Source organism: Sphaeramia orbicularis, chromosome 2 (assembly GCF_902148855.1).
Source record: "Sphaeramia orbicularis chromosome 2, fSphaOr1.1, whole genome shotgun sequence".
In the NCBI taxonomy this organism is placed as follows: domain Eukaryota; kingdom Metazoa; phylum Chordata; class Actinopteri; order Kurtiformes; family Apogonidae; genus Sphaeramia; species Sphaeramia orbicularis.
The window spans coordinates 13,814,109-13,838,179 of NC_043958.1; the positions used below are offsets into that span (position 1 = coordinate 13,814,109).

The 24,071-nt window shown below is 37.8% G+C and overlaps 1 protein-coding gene across 1 annotated transcript in view; it reads left to right on the plus strand.

The window, feature by feature from the left end:
• The window catches only part of LOC115435660 (neural cell adhesion molecule 2-like), a 410,900-nt gene that overhangs the window by 240,751 nt on the left and 146,078 nt on the right, over nucleotides 1-24,071 (plus strand). The window contains 1 exon segment of the mRNA XM_030158227.1: nucleotides 21,404-21,478. Within this exon segment, the coding sequence (XP_030014087.1) occupies nucleotides 21,404-21,478 (75 nt within the window).

Sequence of the window (24,071 nt, forward strand, 5' to 3'; positions counted from 1 at the left end):
ACTTTGGTTCTAATGTTGTTTGATTTTAAAGTGTCTGCTGACCATTCCTTTTTTATGTGTAGTTTTGGTGTTGTTGTTTTTTTGTAGTTGCTGATGTTTTATCTGCTTATATTGCTGTTTTAAATGTTTTTAATTTAGGTCATTCATTTGTCACCTATTGCAACTGACTGGTCAGTTTGTTTTGTGGCTGAAGGAACATTTTATGTAAAAAAAAACAAAAAAAAAAACTATGGGGTTTCTTCTTCCGTTCTCGAACTCGAATTGATCTGGACATGCAGATCATCATTAATGTTGGTATTTGGTAGCAACATGTACCTTGAAAAGTTTGCTGAATTTATGTCTTCTAGTATTCTCAGGTATGTTTCTTTAATTTTATTAGTCTTAGTCCTACCCCTATCAGTAATGTAATTTGTTTGGTCAGTCTGTCTTTATTTTCTCTGAAATGAAAGCAGTTGTTGCTCTGAGGAAAAAAAAAAAAATCAGACTCACACTGCACTACAGTATCTATCAATTCAGTCATTTTCTAGCTGATGTGGATGATGATCACTTTATTCAACGGGTGTTCCCGAGCTCAGTTTCTAACATGACATCCTTAGACTTGGCTTTTGAGCACGATGAACAGATTCTATGATCCCAGTGCGATAATAGAACTGACAGACTTGACCCTGGAATCACATCTACTCTATCCATGTTTGCCTTTGAAATGGGGGGTCAAGAACATGTGTATGTGGTGGTATATTCATGATACTGAGGAGACATTTTGTAGCATGTTCTTTGGTATTTGTAATATCAACACTATTTATATGAAAGACTCTTGGAACCTCAAAGATGAATCATAACATTCAAGATGTCTCACTAGTGACATCAAATGTATCCTTCAGAAAGCTCCCGTGTCTGAACATACTGGCAAACATCACTGTTCTGAAAGCGTACCACCTCTGAATAATTGTAAAAGCTAATCAATACATAGCCTCTGAAGGCTTTTAAAAATATACTTCAATGTCCGAGAGTATTTGTATGTTCAATACAGCACTTGACCGACCTGATTTATTGCACTCCTTACTAAAGTCACATGTTTAACAAAGGTTGTAAATCTTCCATTAACATAATGGATGTATTTATCAGCTGCTGATGAAGGTCTGGAGGTTTTGCCCTTTGACCTTGATGGTAGAAATGAAGTGCAGGATCAGCAAACAGGTCAGAGAGGAGAGAGAGAGTTTTGAGTAATATTTGTTCTGGCGTAATCTGAGTCTGTGGTTGCCTGGTCCTGGCATCCTAAATTCCTGGTTGGCTATGGCCGCAGTGACAGTTGGTGGCAGCTTCTGTCAGGAGCAACGCATGGATGGGCATGAAACCATCAGGGAGAGACAGGGAGTGAACAACAGACACACATGATATCCGAAAGGAATCAGAAAAGGTGAACTGGCAATTCAGTGCACAATGAAGCAAGGGAAGAGAAAGATGAAAGCCTCTGACTTGAGTAAAATTAAAGGTGATAGGTAGAAAGGGAAATAGAAATACAAAAGTGAGCTGGAGTGGGAGGTATTGGACAAGCTGAAAAGTGAATAATGTTGGCTGAGCCTTTGAAGCACTGATCTAAAGATCAGAGAAGAGAATGACATTAGTTCAGATTGTGACTTTTAGAAATGAAACAAAAAAAAGCTTGGTTTCAACACAAAACAGTTGCAGAAAAATTTGCTTGGAGTTGGAGGCTTTATGGCTGCATTATGAAGTTATCTAATACTAATTCATGTTATACTCTACTTTTCATTTTCACAGTCATGGAAGCCGTGTGAAATATAACTCTAATTTAATTCAGGGGCTGCATATAGCTACACACATTGTAAAAATACATCAAATCCAACCATATTCTCTGTGTGTATTCATTTCCAGTTCAATGTAATTGGGATTTAGAATCCAATCTTTATTCATACTTAAATTGAGAGCCCAGCTATAACCCATTCAGCTGCAAAATTCAGAAAATGAGTGTAATTCAGTTTACAATGCAGACCATTTAGCAGGGAATTCCAGCTTTAATGGTCTGCACCAGTATTGTCATGGGATCTACCCTCGCAATTAGGGAGACTGTTGACCTTAAACCTTTGAATTTCATCACAGAAAGGCTGGACGAAGACGTTTCTGCCGTGTCCCACTCCCCCTCGTATAATCCCCAGAGTCTCCTCTCTCAGGCCTGGCAGGAGCCACTGACCTCTCCTTTGTGGCTGAATTAATCCGCAGGCCTGAGATAATGGCCATGTCACAGCTACCGGCACTATGTGGCAGGAGAATAATCAGCCCACCACCGTGCCATTTCAATCCCCGCAGCAATGATCACTTTGCTACAGGGAAAAAAAACAAAAAAAAAAACATGTTGCTTCACTCATTCTGTAGCATGCATGAAATGAGAATTAAGATTACAGCTTTAACAGGGGTAGCAGATGCCTCAGTGATCACTTTTGATGCTTCTGTGTTGTCTCTGGCACAAGGGCTAAATTTTACATTAAGATGGAAATGTTTTGCAAGATGAGGCTTCTCAAAGTGTGTTAATAGATTAGCAGAGATAATTGTCACATGTTGTTTATTAAGGACATCAACTCCTGCTTGAAAACTGAACCTGGCATGGAAGGATCTAAGTGTTATACCACTGATGCCCACAAGGATTTCCCCTTGTGTGACTAATACAGGCTTATCTTATCTTATCTTATCTTATCTTATCTTATCTTATCTTATCTTATCTTATCTTATCTTATCTTAAATTATCTTAAATTATCTTAAATGATCTTATCTTAAATGATCTTATCTTAGGATCCTGGCTCCTGTTGATTCCCATTCAAGAAATATCTTGTTCTTAAAAATACTAAGTTAAATGTTGCGTAACCACTTAACTCACCTGATGCTGGTGTTGGCAACAGGTAGTGTGGACTGATGAGGTGAATTATTCCTCAGTCTTATCTATGAAAAAACAGTGATAGACTGCTCCAGCCATCGGCTGTAAATTACTCTTTACCAAATCATCCAATTGCCATCATGCTTGGTATTTAGATGCAACTTGGGAAGCTCTTGGATGAGCTCTTTGGGTGTTGATCTTGATTGTCATTTTCAAGGTCATATTGGAGTTGACAGCAATGTTGACCTACATTTTCCAGGTCTTTCAGGGTCAGTACATGGTCATGGGGGCAGATAGGAGAAGCTAGTACAGATAACGTGAGAGGATTGTGACACTGGAAGCCCTCAGTGTCAAATGGGATGGCTGAGGGGTTATTACAACATTCAACACTGGTCTTGTTTAGAGATTGCATTACACAAATGTTTCATGAGGTTTACTCAGAACTAAGCCTGCTAGTCCTATTAGCATAATGTAATTACATCAGCTCAAGTTGGCATTATTTTGGTATTTTTCATTGTTTTCTGTCAGCTAGCATGCTAATGAGTGAGAAGTTGATTTTATTACCACATACAACTGTATGTGTTAACATTTAGCAAGTAACTCAAATAGCTTGTGGCATTTAACATACAATTTCCCAGCTAATAGTTTGGACTCTATTTTTTGTAAAATGTTGGGATTTTTCAAGGATCTCGTTCATTTATAGTAATTTTGCTTCATAAAGCCAAATTAGTCAAAAGGCCAACTAATAGCTTCAAAACACACAGTGTCTTTATCTGCTTCTTTGGTAAGTCGGTTGCTCTTTGTCGTCTACATTGCACTGGTCATATATGGCTTTTCAGTTCACGTTTTCAAAATGTTATCTCCTGATGTCAACATTTTCCCAGATACATTACAAAATGTTATGTGTATTTTTGCAGTGGAATGTGGCAACAGATTATTTAGACTTCGAGGGCGGTCTCACTGGTGGAATTGCATTTTGTCAAAGTGAGTGTCACTGGCCAGATGTGAGAAAATAACAGTTTCTGTTCAAAGAGCGGGGGGTAGTCGTCAGCTGGAAATGAAAACACAGTTGTGTGCATGTTTTGTTTGCAGACAGAAGAATTGGAAATCTTGACATTACATTTAGAACATGGGTTGTGTTGAAGTCTTGTGAACATTAAAACCACAGAAAAAGGAAAGTGCAGTTACAAAGCCTCTCATGAAAAACCATGCTCCAGTCATCTGCTCCTAACCCTTTGTCCCATAAAAATGAGTCGAAATTCAGAGCTCCTCCTCGGTGAGAACCTCAGGTCATCAGTGCAGATGAACTTTGTGTCTCAAGGGAGGAAAGTACTGGAGGAAACGCAGGAGACAACTCAACTGTGCAGCTTATCAAAAGCTAAGGCCCCTCTGTGACAAAAGAAAGTGCAACAACATGCCTTAATTAAGCCATAAACTGTGTTTGTTGCAGCCTGAAAATTGTTATACTTTGCTTTTACTTGAAAATGTACTGAAGCTAATCATCAGGTCACCAACAATGGTCTTGTACTAGATCAGCCAGAGAGTTACTAACCAGCAAGTACAATGTGACTATTCAAAAGCAGCACAAGTACACACTCTAGGTGCAGTAATGAGCCGCTCTTAAAGATTTTGCTCCTTCTGTGACAACAGAACTCCCATCTACAATCTACTCTGCCTCTCAGTAGCTGGAGTATTATTTTCTACCTCATTTGTTCATGTCCTTGTGCACAATGTGCTGTTTCATTGACAATCTAATGCTAAATAACCAGAAATGTACTATAATTATTAGTCTGATTTTGAAAATGCTGTTATAAGTGGCAAAAAAGAAATGCTGCCGAATGAATAAACCTCTTTCTTACCTCACATTTTAGTAAATCTGAGGGGCAAAACACCTACATAGCTCCAATGAAAGGCTGTTTCAGCTGACAGTGAGTCTACATGATTCCTCCTGTTTGAGGCTGTGATGCTCGGTTGTGACACTCATCTCTTATTTGCATTTTGATTGTATGGCCTGAAACTGCCATTCATCTTTAACTGTGACAATTAGAACACTTTACTGTACAGGAGTGGATATAACAAGCCTTTTAATGTAGATGTGTGAAATATTTCAAACCACTGGTGCTGTGTATATACTCACTGCAATTCTCATGTCTCTCAGGCTTACCAATGTTGGACTTTAGCTTTCCTGCAGTCTATGAGTCTTCCCTCAGCAACACCTCAAAATCAGATAGTGCCTCCAAGGCCTTTAGGTTTTATTACTGAATCACTCTTCACTGAACTCAATTGAGTCACCTCCTCCCACAGAAAGCAGAAAGGCTCCCATGACTGTGGGCTCCGGCTATCTCAGTGCTCTTCAGCAGCGGCCGCTAAAATAATCAGACATCAGCTGAGCTCAGCCACCTCATTCGCAAGATCAATATATAATGCTCGTTTGAATTGCAGGAAAGTTAGAATTTTTGCAGGGATCATCACAAGCAAACCTCTCGCCTACATCTGCTTGAGTTCATTGTCCAAGAAACCAAGGAAAAAGAGTCTCATATTACTGTTGGGATTGATGCATTGCCACACCCTCTGCACACAAGGCACACCAATCACAACAACCAATGGTATGCAGTCTTTAACCCTATAACGCCAAATGTATCATATTTGATACATGAGTTTTGAAGCCCTCTACATGATCAGTGTGATATTTTTTTCTTGAAAAACCTTATGTATACAATCAGATACATGCAGTACACAGATAATCCACCAGGGGGGAAGAATTCGTTCATCAGAGGCCTTTTCAGTGACACTACAAGATTGTCATTACTGAGGAAGGAGGGAGAAATTTACCAGTTTTGAAAAAGGAATTACCAATTTTTTATACATGTTTGTGTTATATTATGTTTTTGTTTGTTCACAAACAACAAGATTTAAGTATTCAGACCCGACATAAATATGATACAAAATTGAAACTTGAACATAGAAATTGATATTTGGGGAAAAAAAATGTGTTTTGGTTGTTCAGAAGGACCAATAAAGGCTCCAGTTTCAAAGAACTGGAATTTCTGTCAATGATTTAATGGTTCAGGCTTTACAGGGTTAAACCAGCTGCTGCACAATCTTATGAATAAATCCAGGACCAGGTCTGTCCAATAATCTTAAAGTCAGGTCAGTTAAATGTCCATTATGTCAGAAGTTATTTACTAAAGTGTTTCCGTATACTACACTGGTCTACAATTTTTTTTAGAAATGATTTGCTTCAGAGATTAAATGTGCTAAATGTTATGTATTTTAATAAGATTAATTGGAAAATAAATGACAAAAGTGCCGGTTTGCTGATGTTTTCAAGGTATATGATTAAGTGTTATTACACATATATATTGGTTTATGTACATTTATATAATAGTTTTATAAATCTTCCACTAACTAGAACCTGTAAAGTGAATGTATTCTAATGTGCAGACAGTGTTTTGAAGTAGATCTTGTAGCTCTGAGACAAATATTCCTTTTGAGTCAAACCCATTCTCTCGTTAATTCTTGAATTTCACATTTTGACCCAAGGCTGTATCTTGGAAAGTACAGCCAACCAGCATTTTTTACTTGATTTTTCTTTATCAGTGTTTATCTTCATGTGGTAAAATTTCATTACTTTTATTCCGGAAGCATTTTTCTTGTAGACCAGTGCTATTATATACAACATAGTGATGCCAGGATATATTTGATATATATAGTTTCTTATGGTGCAATATAGATCAACACTTTTCCTAAAAAATCACAAAATACGTATATGTAAGATGCTGTTAGTGTGTGTTATAGAGACACCAAGTTAAGACCTGTTTCTGTATTGATATATTACAATTGTCAAATTCTATAAAACTGACATCATAATCTATGTCATACATTTTGACCAAATTTTCAGAATAGCTGCAAAACATAAATATTAATTTAAAGATATTTTCATCCACTACTGACTATTATGAGTCACTTCGTGGCAGGCATTAGTTGCAGTTTTCTAATCCCATTTGAGCAAAAAGACCAGAGTTAACCTATAATTAATAATAACCAAGCTCTTGTCCTTTGATGTTGGATTTTTCACTACCTGAATACAATAGAAAGTAATAACAAATGCCAGATACAGTTACAATTACCTCTATTTTTCAGTTTTTTAGGGGTCGGTGTATGGTCATAGGGGCAGACAGGAAAAGCTAACACAGATGAGTCATACTGATAGAGGAGGAGCAGGGACCAACAGGGGTATAGGTGCAGGACAGTCCTCGCTGTTAAAAGGGCGTATTACAATGTTCAGTGCTGGTCTTGTTTATCTATAACCGTCCTATATACCAAAAACAAAAAAAAACCCTGAAACTGGTTTGCTGTCGGCATCTGCACCAACACTTTTTGCACATACAGTGTAGCTCCAAACTGTTGAATTATTTGTATAAGATTTATTTCAACAGTTCTTTGGTGGTGGAATTGTGTTGCATTTATTCCCTGAATCTGTTTCAATCACACACAGTTCTTTTTATCAAGGCATCAACTTATCCACCTTTTTTTTTTCCATTTATTTATTTAATTTTAAAACATTCTGAGAATTTTCCCAAGTATCTGCGTTTCTACTCAGGTACTCAGTCCTCCTTTTTTCTGCAGACCTCCAAGACATTGTTTTAAAAGAAAACTCAAGTAGCAGAAGCAGCCTCTTATTAATACATTTTGAATGAGATATTCTGTATTCAGAGAAATGTTCACTCACTTTAATTGGCTTTATTACCCCAGTCATTTGATGGGAACCTTTTCATCTTGATGGATGACCTTATTAATACATAGAAGAAAACTGCTGCAATCCTAGCAACGGAGTGACTCATTAACACCATCAGCGCTGCTCTGCTAACACCTTTATCCTATTTGTGCATCTTTTACAAGCTCACAAGTCATCAACATATTCTTAGTATTCAAGGCTGACGTGTCTCTCTCTCTCTCTCTCTCTCTCTCTCTCTCTATATATATATATATATATATATATATATATATATATATATATATATATATATATATATATATATATGTGTGTGTGTGTGTGTATTGTGTTCTTAGCTCTGTGTAAAGAATGCTGGGTAGAAAGAATTTTAGTCAAGTTGGGTAATGTGAAGCTAATCATTCCATCTGAGTGACATGTTGGATTTATTGTAGCTCCAGACATCTGTCACATTGTTGCTAATATGCAGAAAAAAGAAGAAGTTAAAAAAAATTACAATGTGCAGAAACAGGTTGCAACCCAAGAAGCTGAAAGGAGAAGAGACATGAAAAATGAAATAGGGAAATAGAAATAGTGGGCTAACTGATAAGAAAAAAATACAGATTAGACACAGAGGAATCAGGAGTGCAGAGGAAAATAAAGAAAATACATAAGCAACAGTCAGCAATGAAAAAAGGCAGAAGATCAGCGTCTGTGTAATTTCCAGTGGAGCAACTTTCTATTTTGAAAAAGGGAATGGGATAAAAGGGCATTATCTTGAGCCTATGTTTACATATCCTTCTTTTTCTTGTGTTTCCATAAATATGAGCACAATATCCAGGCAAATGGGATTAACTCACATGAAGCTCCAGTTTGTGAACACAGGGATAGAAATCTTATTTGTGATGGAGGATAAAAAACAGCGATAATACCTAGGTCATTCAGGGGTCTGTGTTTGATATCTTACACTATACACTATATATCTTACTTATACACTGTATTGTGAATATGTGTGTAGGAGTTTCTGTGTAAAGTTGTAATCCAGTGAATTCTCTTCAACATCTCTGAAATGTGGAAGCTCTGACTGCAAGCAATCTAAAAGCTGAATCGGAGCCCTGGCCATTAACCCCAGTCATTTCTATCATGGCTGCTGATTGCATTGTCACTTGCACCTCACTTCTTTCCTGTGGCAAATCATCTGACACAGCCTCCTTCACTTTTTAAACCGATTTTGTGTTCAAGTTGTGAACACAGTTGTCCAAGAGGTCTCTTTTGTCTGATATCTTCTCAAAAACAATATTTTAACCCTGTCATGCCACACATGTGGGTTACTCACGCAGTATTTAGTCTTTCAGTCTAACACTGTATAAGAAGGAAATTACATGTGTTTTGTATCAAATGCTAATGTTTTTAGTAGGGCTGTCAAAATTTATGCAGAATAATCCATCATCATGATTAATTTGATTAAAAATTTTAACGCAATTAGTCCATCTGCAGTGCAGAATGACTCTGAATGTCTCTGCTAACACATTTCAGGCAGTTTGTCCAAGTAGTTAGCGTTGCACATGCGCAGATGGGCAGTTGATCCGGTAGTGACAGGCAGCAGAACCAGCCCATAAAGATGGAAGATGCGAAGCAGCACGTTAGCCCTCTGGATGGAAATATGAGAACAAAAAACCCCAAGATGGAACAGTTGACCGACATAAAATATTATACACACTCTGCAGGAAGAAGTTTTCTATTCACCGCAGCACTTCCATCTTAAAATACCACATTAACACGAAATATATGGTAGTCAAAGATTCTGCAAGCACTTTGGCTAATGTGTCACCCATCTTGCGACAAACATGTTAAGTGCATATATATTCCCTTCTTTCTTAAGTCGGTTTGTTCATGCAAAATGTAATGCGATTAATATAGATTAAAAAAGAATGATATTTAATTGTGATTAATCTAAATTAATCCACAGCAACCCAGTAATTAATCTGAGTAACAATTTTAAATGTTTGACAGCACTACGTTTGATTTGAGTTTAGTTTTAGTCTTAGTTTTCATTAACTGTAGTCGCTTTTCCATTGACCCTCAAAATGTGCGAATATAACTTGTGCTTAAAAATTTACCTAATGGAAAAACGACAATTTTGCCAAAACTGTAATTTTTCAATTAAACGTTTTTTCGCTGGCAAGAGGTGTGTTTTTTTTGGGCGTAGCGCAAATGGTATATCACGCAAAACTGCAATGGAAAGACCTTTTTCCGCAGCTAGAGTCACATGAATAAAAAAATTGAAAAAAAACAGATATTGATGGATGTTTCAACAAGTGAACTAGAGTTGTAAAAGAAACATGGTGCGGTATGCCAGGAAACTGAATAGTTTTTTAATTTAGTGCGGGATAGAGGGGTAATATAAAATAATAAAGACATCTGTAAATCTGCACGATATTTACGTTCGTTGCCATGTTTATGGAATGACTTCTCATGTCATCCTGTGATAATAAATAAACAAGTCATTGCATTTGTGATTTAATGGAAAAAAATGACATTACACATGTCTGTTTTTTAAACATTTAGTAATTAGCAGTAAAGTGTCGCTCATATGTCCAATGGAAAAGCAACGTATGATAACCCTGATCACAACTCAAGTATTTTCTGTTGTGTTAAAATCTGCATAACTGTTCTCAAGAGGACTTCAGGTCCGCAAGGCACAAGATATTCATTAATGAACAAAGTGGACGTAAAGAATAACTATCTGCTGGGTGTCCTGCAAGATCAAATGCATGGCAACTATGGGCCATTAGGTTACTCGCTTTAACAGTCTCTTTTGGCAGTAGGTGCTGGTCAAGCAGGATATCCTAAAAGGGTTCATAGCGCTTTGTGCAAGGGTCATTTAATAATTTACATACAGTAGGTCATTGCATACATCATATTCTCCCGCTCAAAGTCATCCTCAGACAAACATTTTAGACACCTTGGAGAGGACTTCGATGAACTTTTGTGCAGTTATGTCTTGTCAAAATTGTGCTTTTCCCTCAGGCTCTTTCAATTAATTTACTCTGTGACCTGAGGGCTGACTGCATAATTTGTACAATCAGCTGATCTGATGAGCTACAAATGCCAAATTACTGCCTTGCAGTTGTGTGTCTCCGCCAACCAGTTACACTTCATATCCATGTCAAAAAGGATTTTAGTATTTAGCATAATTTAGGTATTAAATTAAAACCGAGTAGAGTCCAACTAAACTTACGACCTGGTGTTTGCATTGTCCTGTAAGTACACGTTTTTACATAGTACAATATAACTATGATAAATGACACAAATGCTCATATCAGAGCATAATCTGTACAGTATGAACGGATAAAAGTGGTTGTGTTTCTAGCCAGCTGGTAGCTATGATTGAGTTCATTTTCTTAGTAATTAGCAAAGTACTTTACATTAGTGCAAAACAAGCAGCTGTGTATTTGCATGTGGCTGTGGAAGTGTGTGTGCATGACAGGAGCTGCTAGTTTTGGGATATTCATAGAGAGATGTCCTCTACGTAAGAGGCTTAAGGAAGCAGTTGGTGAGCAGAAAAGCAGATACAGAGAAGGTGTGCAGGAAAGTGGGAAGATAATAGGTAGCTGTGGGTTTGTGCATGAGACTGTACACATGGCCTGATACTGTATGTCGGCACAATTGGATACGGTCCACTGAGTCCTCTCCTCTACTCTTCTCTGCTCTTCTCCTCATTTCTCCTCTCATGCCCTGTCCTTGTCTTCACTCCTCTCCTCATTTCTCCTCTCTTGTCCTTTTCCTTCTTCTTCTCCTCACTTCTCTTGCCCTTGCTTCTACTTTCGTCTCCTTATTTATCCTTGTTAGTCCACTCCTCATTTCTCCTCTCCTTGTTTTTATTCCATCTTTTCTTATTTTCCTCCTCTCCTCTCCTCTCCTCTCCTCTCCTCTCCTCTCCTCTCCTCTCCTCTCCTCTCCTCTCCTCTCCTCTCCTCTCCTCTCCTCTCCTCTCCTCTCCTCTCCTCTCCTCTCAACATCAAAGCCTGCAATGAGATAAATAGGACACAGGGATCCAAATTGGCAGACATACAGGGATGCTTTGACAGATCACAAAACAACTTCAAGTAAATCCATAGGCAGAGCTGACAAGAGCTAATTTGAAGCACCCTTCTATACGACGTCAAGTCAGACACTTTAACTCCTTACACCCAAATGTACATACAAGTATATATTTTTGCTTTCAAGCAGATGCTAAATTAAGTGGAGATTGTTAATTTGACTATTGCACATAAAATAGATTGAATTTCAGGTATGTTTCATATTTGTGACAACAGGCAATAAAGGTGAAAAAACACTTTTTCTGGTCTCAGGCATGGACATTATTTTATTGATGCCACATTATTTTCAGTGCCCTGTAACTATTATTATCCAAACAAACAGAACTGGAGCTTTTAATTTGTAACATAGGTGTCGAATTCATTTTATTTCAGGTTCCACATACGGACCAATATTACCTCAGGGAGGCGTCAAGGGATTAAGTTTTATTATCAAATGACAAATGTCAATCTGTGACTGCAGTGGAAGACATTTAAAAGGTTTCATGTTGCTGCATGAAGCATCTAATTTATTTTGTGAAGTGAAAAGGAAACATCATTAGAGATGGCTGATCACATGTCTCATTTTAGCTTCCTCCTATACGAGGTGAAAAGTTCATATCTCGACTAAGAGGGATGGATGCCAGATCGATGAAATTTAGCATGCGTCTAATACAGCCCTTTAGATAACTAATTGTATTCTTTGCTCCCAGATTAGATTGTATTCGATGACTAACAGATGACTTTAAACACTGAAGGACGAAAGGGATCCAGGATGATGCTCCAGCAGTCGTCATGGCTGTGGTGCACGATTGTGGCTTTTAATGAGCTGACCACATACCATACTTAGTTGATTTACTTATCCAGGGGGTTGAGTTCAAAGCAGGCAGAGTTTCATTGATCTGACATTCCTCCATAAGGCAGCTACATTTCATCTCACCTTTGCTCATAAAAACAACATTTATTATGAGCACATATCTAGTGGAATTATGTTATTTCACCAAATGTTTTTGCCAGGAGTTAGAAATTAGTATTTGAGGACAGATCATTAACATGTGCATTAGTAAACATGTCCGCTGGTTCTCCAGTTCTTACAAATATTACAACTAAACCACAGGAAAACCTCACTGTTCCAGCCAAGCCATTACCCAAAAAGAATCTCTTTATTATAATTTATATTGTATATACTTATATAATAGTGTGTTTTTATCACTCTTGATGGTTTTTCTGCTTTGACTGAATACATTTAGGCTCTAATATCAACCGTGTCTGCAAGAAATTGCAACTGCACATATGTTTTGTTATAATCTCACATTGTTTTGTTTTCTGGCCAAAGACCTACCAACTTCATTTAGAACATCAGTCTTCTGTGGATGACAGTATTATTAAAGTTGTTACAGTTAGATGTCAGCCCTGGCAGCAGTGGTGAGTGTTATGAAAAGATACCGAGAGAAAAAGTCTGCCAAGATGTGAGACACACTTTATGGCATTTAACATTTTTCGTGAACTTTGCACAAATGGCACAAATGAAAGTTACAAGTGGTCCAGACTGGTTGTGTGAGTGATTTACAAAGAGTTTGCCTTTTTCTACAGAAGAGAAAACATGGTTTCACTTGTTTCTTTGTTATCCATTGATTTTGGACTGTATGACTGTGAAGTTCTTCCTTATACTGTTCCCAAACATTTTGGCTAACATAGGGCAGGGCACGGAGCCTTATTTTGTCTAATCCAGTTCAGAATTAAAATAATTCAGAAAGTTCCATTACACAAAGGTGGTTTTCATCATGTTTATGCAAATCATTTACACAGTTTTGTCAAGGTACTTGTATTGGCTGTAGGCAGATGAGGCACACATTGTGTGAGTTTAAATTATGCCAACAATACCACCATGTTTTTGTTTTAGGCCTAGTGGATCAAATAATTACACAAAAAAAAAAAAAAAAAAACCAAGTGCAAAGGTGGCGGCATTAATTAGCACAAATAAGTGCGATGGAAACAGATTTCGCAAAGTGAGGTTTAGCAAGCCTATAAGGAGAGTATTCATTAAATTTATACAAGAAACAAACTGGAATGTAATTATAGATGGAAATGAGCATTACAATACCATGAATGAGGAGCTGCAACAAGGTCAAACAAAGCATTTAGAAAAAGCTTTGAAAGAAAGCAAAACAATATTGGCTTTGTTAGTGCTTAGTTTTATGAGCTCCTCAATCGACTGCTCAAGTAATCTGTCATTTTATTAAATATTACATCTAATATGCATGATAAATGGTGAGTACGGACAACCAGCTCTTAATACTCAAGTAAGACTAGTGGATGGAAACACATATGAATTCACTTTTTCTTACCAAATTTATGAAAATTTGCTGTCATTACCTAAACTTCACTAAATTTCACTAAAATAAATAGTTTTTCCTAAACTTAATCAGAAGTTTATATGCAAAATTGTGGATTTTTGTACCATATCCATAACAGTTGCACATTATTCAAACATAATTATAATAATACTAAACATACCCTCTGTTTGCAGCAACATTTAACAGCAACATATTATTTTGGATTATATGAGCTGATGTTGTCACATCACGTCTAAGTACATGAATGTTGGAAAATCAGTAAGAAGAGTCACAACCTGCTCACATGAAAAATGTCAGTTTGATTAGAAAAACATAAATGCAAGGTGTTGATCATTTAGGATAAATGGAATTTTAAATTTTTGAACCAATTATATTTTTAATTGGTGAGCACATTGTAATGTGAAAATACCACCCAGGGTGTGATTAAAAGGAACACTGGCACTAAACACTGACATGTGCACTACACCCCCATACCTCTGCTCATTTCAGAGACACTCCTGCTTTGAAGAATGCTGACCATTTGTAGCTAATTCCTTCTTGGAAATCTTTTTGTCTGATAATTCCTTTGAAAAAATGCATTAGACACACTGCCTCTTTGAATAAAAAAACACAGTAATTAGTGTTTTATCTCCTTCGTTCTCTTGCTCTGGCTCTATCCACTGCTTTACTTCCTGTCTTTGAGTCTCTCTCAGTCTGTCTCTGTAGTTCAAGAGAAGAATTCCCTCTGACTCCTCCGCAAAATCACAGACAATTAAAGCAGAGCATTTTTTGCCTCAGGGCCTATCTGCTCTGTGCATTTAATACATTTACACCCAGACAAGCACACACAACCTCCCACGTACATGTAAAGGCATACAGTGCACACACACACCCACGCTCAAAAATGGACAAAACACATGTAACAAGCAAACACACAATGACAGGTTGTGTGCAGTGCATGTTATTGCCCATGGCTTTAATGGGGCTTTTTATAGACTACAGGATTACAGAATCACATCCCAGCTGATTGGACACTCTCCACTCTGTCAGTCAAACATTGGATTCATCCCGCCGCTAAATGCAGCGATGCGTTTAGCCTGCCGTAGTCTGCTTGAGATTTAGTCACACTGACTTAGCTGCTGGCAAGTTTGCACACACATTTGCACCAGGTCCAGAAGTCAGAGAATCATGTCACCAGGCTAAGTCTGTCAGCATGTACTTCACCGCTAACCTTACACAGCAAAATAGGCTTTTCAAGGAAGTAAAAGAAACTGATTTTATTCTTTTCAAGAAAAGGAATCTTGTCGCGGAAATTGAGAGGTATTCCTGTCTCATTAGAACATGTGTAACTTTGTAGAAGATAACTAATATTGGGCAACGTTTAACCAGTAACAAGATGAAATGATGGTTTGCACTGGAGGAACCAAATTGTTTTCCTTCTTTTAAGACAGAGTTCACTTTTCAATATCCTTCTTTTAGGTTTATTATGATCTTTCAGCGCCACAGTTTTGCTCTGATTTTTACACAGAAAAGATGCTCTTATTGTCAGATTTTCTGTTTAATAAGTGCAAGACAATTTGGTGATATTTGATATAGTTTTGGTGTCACAGGAAGTCAATGGAATTTCACAAAATTAAACTAGTTTGAGGTTCTTTCATAGAAATGTGCAATTAAATGCAAGGTTTTCAAGTGCAAAAGACTGGAAGTACTTGTGCAGCCAAAAAATCAAAACATCACATGCTGAGTCAATGTGTTGATTGTGCTGCTAAATTGTTTGTTTGAGGGCAAGGACAAGTAATTTATCAAGTAATTTTGAAGTTTGTAAGGAGAGGACTCTGCTGTTTTTTAGTTTTCAAAATTTAGATGTACTGTTCATGGACAAGAATAAGTTTAATCACAAGCATCAATATGTATCTGCATTGTAATCTGTCCCTGAAGTTCTGTTATTTACTAACAGCCAACAGTTTGTGCCAAAGTTTCTAATCAGGGAGTATGAATTTATGCCAGATTATTTATTTATTTAAGTTAATTTTTATTTAGTTTTACTCATACAAATATACAAGGCATTTTACATACAAAACCATATCTAATCAAACATCCCCTACATGGCATATATGGAAGAAATATGGATATATGCAGTAGATATTGATTACAATTAGTCACAAATGAAACATAAATGACACTATAAAGAGACCCTCCACTCCCAAAAAAAAAAAGAAAAGAAAAAAAAAAGAAAATGACCTCTTCTGAATGCTTAATGCATTGAAAGGTTAATCATGGGACTCCATCTTTTCGTAAATATCTCTCCCTGAATTCTAAATACACAAGTAATTTGCTCCATCTGATATATTTCCCTCACTTTCTCAATCCAAATGTTACATGTGCAAGGTTCAGGTTTCAACCACTTGATAGTGATGCATTTAATGGCTGTCAGTAAAATTTGCAAAATGTATTTTTGGTTATTTCCCTCTAAACTTTCTGGGGTTACACTTAAAATAGCAAACTTCAATTCTTTAAAAAATGTTTGGTTGAAAACTGTGACAAATATATCATCCCAGAAAGGTGTAATCTTAGGACACGTCCATAGTATGTGGGTCTGGTTCCCTAAGTGAGCCCCACAGTCTTAGGGTTCATTTTTTAAATTAACTCCGGTGTCCTGAAAAATCTTGTGACAATTTTCCATTTGAAGTCTCTCCATGAACTAGAATTAGTGACCATATGGGCATCCAAGATTTATGCCACATTTGAAGATATTTCCTTAACGTGCTCTTGGATCTTACGATAATAGGAATGGACAGTCACAAGGTCCAAGTGAACATTCATTCATTCATTTTCTGAACCACTTAAGTAAGTAGGCAGACTCCCCCTCCCCTCTTTTTTTTTTTTTTTCTTTTTTTGTTAATATATTTAATATGTGTGTGTACATGTGAGTGCAGGTGTAGGGCTCTTTTTCTGACATCACATTGGATACTGTATATGACTTTTTTTCTTTTATTTTGTCATTGTTCTAATTTGAATAAAAAGAGTTTTAAAAAAAAAAGTATGTATCAGGTCGCTTTGGGCCATTATTCTGACCATATCTGTGTACACATTTTGAAAAAAAACCCAAAAAACTAGCTGTGACACCCTGGCTCTCAGGGGTCGTCACATTAGCGGAGATGATAAATAAACACCCAAGAAGAATAAAAACAACACTTGATTAAAAAAAGTCAATTGGAGCCAACTGCAGCCACTAGATATGGGAAAAGACATGTAGTTAATTTAGTTGCTCTCCACATTGATTTCACATTAATTTGTCTTAGGTGGTGCCCAAAATAGCTCGGGTGCAGCACCTGCGCCCCGTAATGGACGCAAAAAGCTCAGATAAAGACACTAGGGAGAACAACGAACAGTATGAGGATTAGAACCAGCAACTTTTTGCCCAAAACCATCTTGCATTTATGTGTCATATTTGTGGCTCAATTTATTCAAGTCTCATTGTCCTTAAGCAAGCCAGCAAGTAATGTATGATATTGACAAGCTCAGACACATTACAAATGGCAATCAATGGTTTTGTTTGTTGTTGTACTTGCTTGTCTCTGACACTTCGCAGAGCAGCTAATAATTGGAGCTGATAATTGCTACCAGGCTCATAACATATTGACCCGAGCTCAGTAATAAGCAGGTGAATGCAGCTGAAAACATTCCATTCTTGAAAATTGATATAATTAGCATGTCTCTTTGTGTCGCCACCAGCTGAGACAGTCTTGAATAAACAAATTCTCCCGTGTCATATTTCAAATCCAGTCAGCATTCTCATTAAAATGTCAATGTATATTTGCTGTGGGGACTGCTGTGTATTCCACCGTAAAAATGCCAACTGAAGGCTTATTTTTTCCAGGTTGAACTTAATTATATGATTCACACTGATGACTTCGGCGGCACAGAAAAGCTGAGGCCATTTTTCTTTTGGCCTGTTGGGTTTTTGTGAGCAACTTATTACATGATCAATCACATACAGCATGAACAGCCCAGGATCAATTAATAATTGAAAACCGTTAAACTACTTAAAGCACCAATTGGACTCTGCCTTAAGTCAGAGGCAGGCAGTGTGAAGGGGCACGGGGTTAAATAGACATGATTAATCAACCTCAGAGCAGCATTTACATTTACTTAAAACAATGCGTGTGAGTGGACAGTAGCTCTGCCCTTCATCTGACAATCCATGAGAGGATATCCAGTCCTTATTGCTCTGTTCGTTAGAAAAATACAAAGCTAAGGATAGTCGAAGTCATCCTTTGATTTTCTGTAGCACTTGATGATGCTGTCTAACACCACCCAAAGTGATGTGAGGAGAGTAAACAGATGAAAAAAGAACATACATTCATTTCCTCTGCTAAGGTTTAATTTATTCATTGGGGATCAGTTTGTGTTAGTGCTGTCTTATTTCCTGTTGACTGGGCTGTGAATTTTGTAATAATTTATACAATTTTTAATGTAAGATCTTACAAAATGAACAGAATTATCAACAGTGTGTGAAGGAAGTGGAAAAAGTTGGCGTGTAAAGCTGCTATCCTTGCACAGAACCTCACTAGTGGCTTTTCCAATGGACATCTATGCAAAACTTTACCAATATTTACTAAATGTAAAAAAAACCCAGAAATGTGTAATGTCGGTTTTTCCATTGAATCACAAATGCGATGATTTGTTTATTTATTATCGTGAGATGACACAAGAAGTCATGCAATAAGCATGGCGACAAACATAAATATCATGTTGATTTAAAGATATATTCATTATTATTATTTATTACACCTCTATCCCGTACTAAATTCAAAAATTACTTAGTTTCCTGGTGTGCCCACACATACTGTGGCATGTTTCTTTTAAAACTCTTCTTCTTCGCTTGTTGTAAGATCTGTTTTTTTATTCACATGTCTCTAGTTGTGGAAAAAGGTCTTTCCATTGCAGTTTTGCTTGATATACCAATTGCACTATGCCTGAAAAACCACCTCTTGCCAGCACCAAAGCTTTTCATCCAAAAATGAGAGTTTGTTGTTTAAGTTGTCGTTTTTCCATTAGGTCAGTTTTTATGTGCAAGTTATATTTGGGCAATTTGAGGGTCAATGGAAAAGTGACTACTGTAGTGTCCAGTCTGCCATGACAGTCAGTATGATTTTTTTCCTCTTGTACAAGTTGCAGGTGAAGCTATAACATATGTTCTGACGAGTTCTTAGCTTCCTTGGGCTCTGCAGCAGAACTGGCAACCTCCCAGCATTTTTTGGTTTTAGAGGGTATTTGATTTGTAATAACACAATGCATTGTCTGCGGTTGCTGAGTATTTGTTGACATCTAGCTCACATCCATGATAACAGTCTGTACTCTGACTTCTTTGTTGAGGGCTCAGCCATTTTTTTCCCTTAAATATCCTCATGTTCACTCTCAGTTTTTCATCGCCCCTCTTCTGCTCTGCTCTAAGGTATTTAACAGTGTGCAACACTAGCCACTGTTTTCTTACATCTGAGTTATTTAATATCAACAAATGGGTGGCTCCTAGCACAATATAGTTTCCAACATAAAAACCATACATCCGTACAGTACAAACCTGCATGAATCTTATGTATTGAACCTTAAACTTAAAGTGAAGGTGTACAGCTGCATTTATCTCCTGTAAATTAAGCCTATAAAAATGAGGAAAATGTGTCTATTGTAGCATATGCCTTTGATTTTGCAAATGTGTTAAGTACATATGTGCATTACGTGTCACACATACTCACATACATGTGTGATGATTTCCATTTCAGATGTATTGCAATATGTTCTTCATGATTACATCATTTTTATAGATTTGGATGTCTGAATATGTATTTATGTGACAAAGAGACTCTAATTGTGTGTTAAATGTTAAGTATTTAAGTAAAGACAGGTGAGAAACTATCTCCTTACAATCATTATATAGCCTCCTCAGGTTAAAGTGACAGTGCCCCTCTACTGCCATCTATAGGCTGCCTCTGTTCATAGCAGATGGCTTCCTCTGTTAAGTACCGTAGAGTGTGACGCTGCTGCTGCTGCTGCTGCTGCTGGCTGCAGCCATCTTCCCCTGAGATGGAGCAGATAATCATTTCATCATTTCCTCAATTATTGACAGGCTCTCTGAGCTCGGTTGTTACATTTCCAGTGTTGTACCGAGAATTAACATCCATCTGAGTATTATTCAGCTTGTGTGTCTGTGTGTGTGTGTTTTATTAGTTTGATCCTGACTAGACTTGTTGTTCTTAAGGACCTCAGATATGACAGGCTTATGAAATACCTCACCTCACTCTGTGCTGTGGCTAGACTACCGCTGTGTCGAGATACTTTGGCCTAAAAATGACCCACTCCCTGCTGAGTTGCCAATCATTAGTCATCACATTGCAGGCATATTCACAGCTCCACCTTGCTGTGAAGATCACACACACTCCTTGTCTTCATCTAGACCCTTTTGGCTACAACTTTGCTCCTGCTCTTCTGTCTCTCTGTCTCTCATTTGTCAAATTCCTGTCAGCCAAGATCGGGCCTCATTCTCTATTCAGATAACTACCTCTCACTTCGGCCTTACAAAACTTCCACCAGAGCGCCTATTATGCTGGTTAAAATAGCACAGACAAACTGCTCAGACTGTGACTTGACACTGCCAATTGTGTGGCAGCAGGACGTTTTTATATGCCATTAGGTGAATGGATGTATCCCCAGCATATATTTTGGACTAGTGTCGTGTGCTCTCAATTTGTTGTTGAGGAAGTAAGAGCTTCATATGACAAATTTCTGTCACAAAAGGACACTATTGAGTTACTTCCTGATCTCTATCATTACTCTGCATTTTAAGGTGCCATCTCTGTGTTGTTCAGTGTGTGCAGCATTGTAGAATGATAACTGAAATAACATTACCTTGCACTGAAAGAACGCCATCCATTGTGTAAGTGACTGACAAGCTTGTCACAAACAGCCGTGTGCCTAATAGAAGGTATCATGCTCAGTTGTTCTGCTGAACAATAACTTTGAAGGCAGCTTAAGTTTTGGATGGAAAATATTCTCAGCAACAGCAACAATTGAGGCCTTTTTATGTAAAGAGTAATATTTGCATGTCAGTTGCACAGTGCCTTCAGAATGAGGGAGGTAAATGGTGACACACAATAGGAACAGGAATAATATAAAAAATGTAGCACAAAGAAGGAAATGTGTCAGAATCCTAAAGAAGCTGATGCTTTTTGAATGTAATTTTGTATTATTATGTCTATCTAAGCAGCAAGTGCTCAAAATCATTTTGCAACTCCAGCAGCTAATCAATTTTTCCTTTCTTCCTGTCATTCTCTATTCCACTCTTTTCCTTTCTTCTGTTCCCCTTTCTTTCTTTTCTTCTGTGTTACAGCTGCACTACAGGTGTCCATATCCCTAAACAAAGTGGAGTTAAGTGTTGGAGAGTCCAAGTTCTTCATCTGCACAGGTAAAAATGTGTTTTTTTTATACCGAAGTGTGTATGTGCGTGTGTGCGTGTGTGTGTGTGTGTGTGTGTGTGTGTGTGTGTGTGTGTGTGGTTCGCTGCAGGAGGTTTTACATTGGCCTTTGTGAAGACTGTTCTTTGTGTGACGATGAACACAAGACAGCCGCATTCTGTCCATATGGTGAGTGACTCATTGACCCCATGGTGACTGGATTCACACAGTGGGATACTCGTGCCGCCTCTCATTCCTCCTCCCCCTGGGTGTCCTCTGTGAATCAACACTCAGCCACTTACAGAGGACCTGACGCTGGTTCCAGTGGCTCGGTGGGGCGGCAACACACTCTGGCAGCCACCAGACCCGCCTCCTGCTGGCTGCCTCTTCTCCACTGCCAAACCCACTCAGCACGCTGCTAACAGCCAAGGGAGTACACGCACACTGGGAGGAGCACGAGGGGGGTGTGGGGGTCTTGCACACGCTCAGGAGGACAGAATGAAGGTGGAAAGAATAAAGGCACAAGTAGACAAAACGCTCAGATGGCAGAAGTGAGAAGGATGGAAAAGGGCTTTGAGGTAAAAGAGTGTTGGAGGTGGGAGATAAGTAGCCACCACGCAGTGTCAGAAAGCGTGGGAGGGAGTGTTTGTGTCACTTTCGTTCGCCCTCTTTCCGCCACGGGCAGTCGCACTCAGCCTCATTTTTTACCATATTCACATGCTTTTTTCTCAGTCCTGCCAGCTGGAGTGGGCTGAAAAGCAGGGCAGAGCAGTCAGAAGCAAAAAAAAAACAGGTGAAACATGCAGGAAAAGACGAGTTCTTAAAAGCGACTCTATGTCTTTAAGCTGTTTAGTTCCATTGTATCGAATCAAGCCAACATGAATATGGATTTACAAAAAAGACAGCTCGAGAAGGCACACACAGCGATTATTTTGTATGTTGATTCACTGGTTTTAGCTGTTTGTGAGGAAAAGCAGAACAGAGAGGTGAATGTGTTGTAAAAAATGAAGCTGAGTGAAATCAATTTGCTTGTTCAATACAAATCTTTCTTGTTTCAAAAGTTTGCCAGAAAGAATTGGTAGCACAGAGAAGATAATAGAACACCTAATTTTCTCTGGGATAGCACAACATTGACACATCCAAATTGTTCAAACAGGCTGCTTTAGGTTAAAATAAGGTCAAATGCCAGTTTTCATTAGCGTCATTATTATTTTGCAGTACGATAAGCTGACCATCCCTCTGTAAACAAAAGAACGTAGGCGTGTGATTGAACGCATGTCAGTTTGTTCTCTCTAAATGTGAAGCCTCCATCAGGTTTTATAAATGAACAATACACCTCCTATACATAGATTGTCACTTTCCAAGACTGTGTAAGTTACATTCTGTGAGCAGAAAAGGCTTTTATTTGTCACCTCTTACTACAGAGTAACTTCACAGCAATGCTCTAGAAAGATGTCTTGCAGTCAGGATATGAATCAAGGCCATGGTATGGTAGGAGACAAAAAAAAAAACTGAAGGCATAGGGGGGTCAGGAAGGTAAAAGGAAAACTGTGAGCAGGAGGCACAGAGAAAAACAGTGGAACTGAGTGTGACAGGAGGGAGGGGGCAACTGTGGAGATAGTTTTTAGAAAACACTCAAGTCTAAGTAGCCTGTGAGAGAGGGGATCTGAATATGAGCTCGTTTCAGCTTGAACCTTGAGTGAGCTTCTTTGTTATAGCTGTGGGAAAGGTCAACCGATAAATGCATGTAGTAAGAAATCCTGCAGCAGTGAAAGTAGCTACAACATCTTCATATGAGATCATATGGCCTTCACAATTTCATTATTTTTATGTGCAGCACATACTTTATAAAGTAGTTCTATTCATGATGTACAGGTAAATTAAATCGTGACTATGTTTACGTGTAATGGTTTTGCTTTGGGAATTCATTATAACCCAGTTTTATACTCCTAATTAATACCAACAACATGCACAGAGGGGACACATTAAAGGGAAAAAGGTACAGTGTTGAGCCGATACAAATCTCCAGGCTTGCTTTTAATACCTCCTGGCACAGATTCTCCAAAATCTCTGCAAACTCTACAGAAAGGATGAACTCCATACTACTTACTAAAAATATTCCCTCATTGGGTGTTTTAATGATGGCATTGCACAGTCTGAAGAGATGGATAAACTCCAAAACAGATACAGACAGCAGATGCACACACAATTCTGTTTATACGTCAGTGTATTTCTTCCTGGGCAGATGTGTTCATGATTTTGTTGTTGCTGTATATTGTCCACAGTCTGGAATTTAGACTGCAGGTCAGGGTTATTAATGTGAATGAAAACTAAGACTTAAACTAAAATCCTGTGAAAAAGTCATACCCACAAAGTAACAGAGACTAAACTGAAATAGAATTGCAGGCCAGTTAGCTTGTTTTTTGTTGTTGATGGTTAATTGTCAACAGTATAATGTCATGCGTTCTGTTTTTTTCAGCTTCTCTAAAATTAAAACAAAAATACAAATAGTCAATTCCTAAAGTCAAAATGAATCTACCATTGCATATGTACAACTACAATAACTAAAAATGTACTAAAAAAAAGAAAAAGCTAAATAAACCT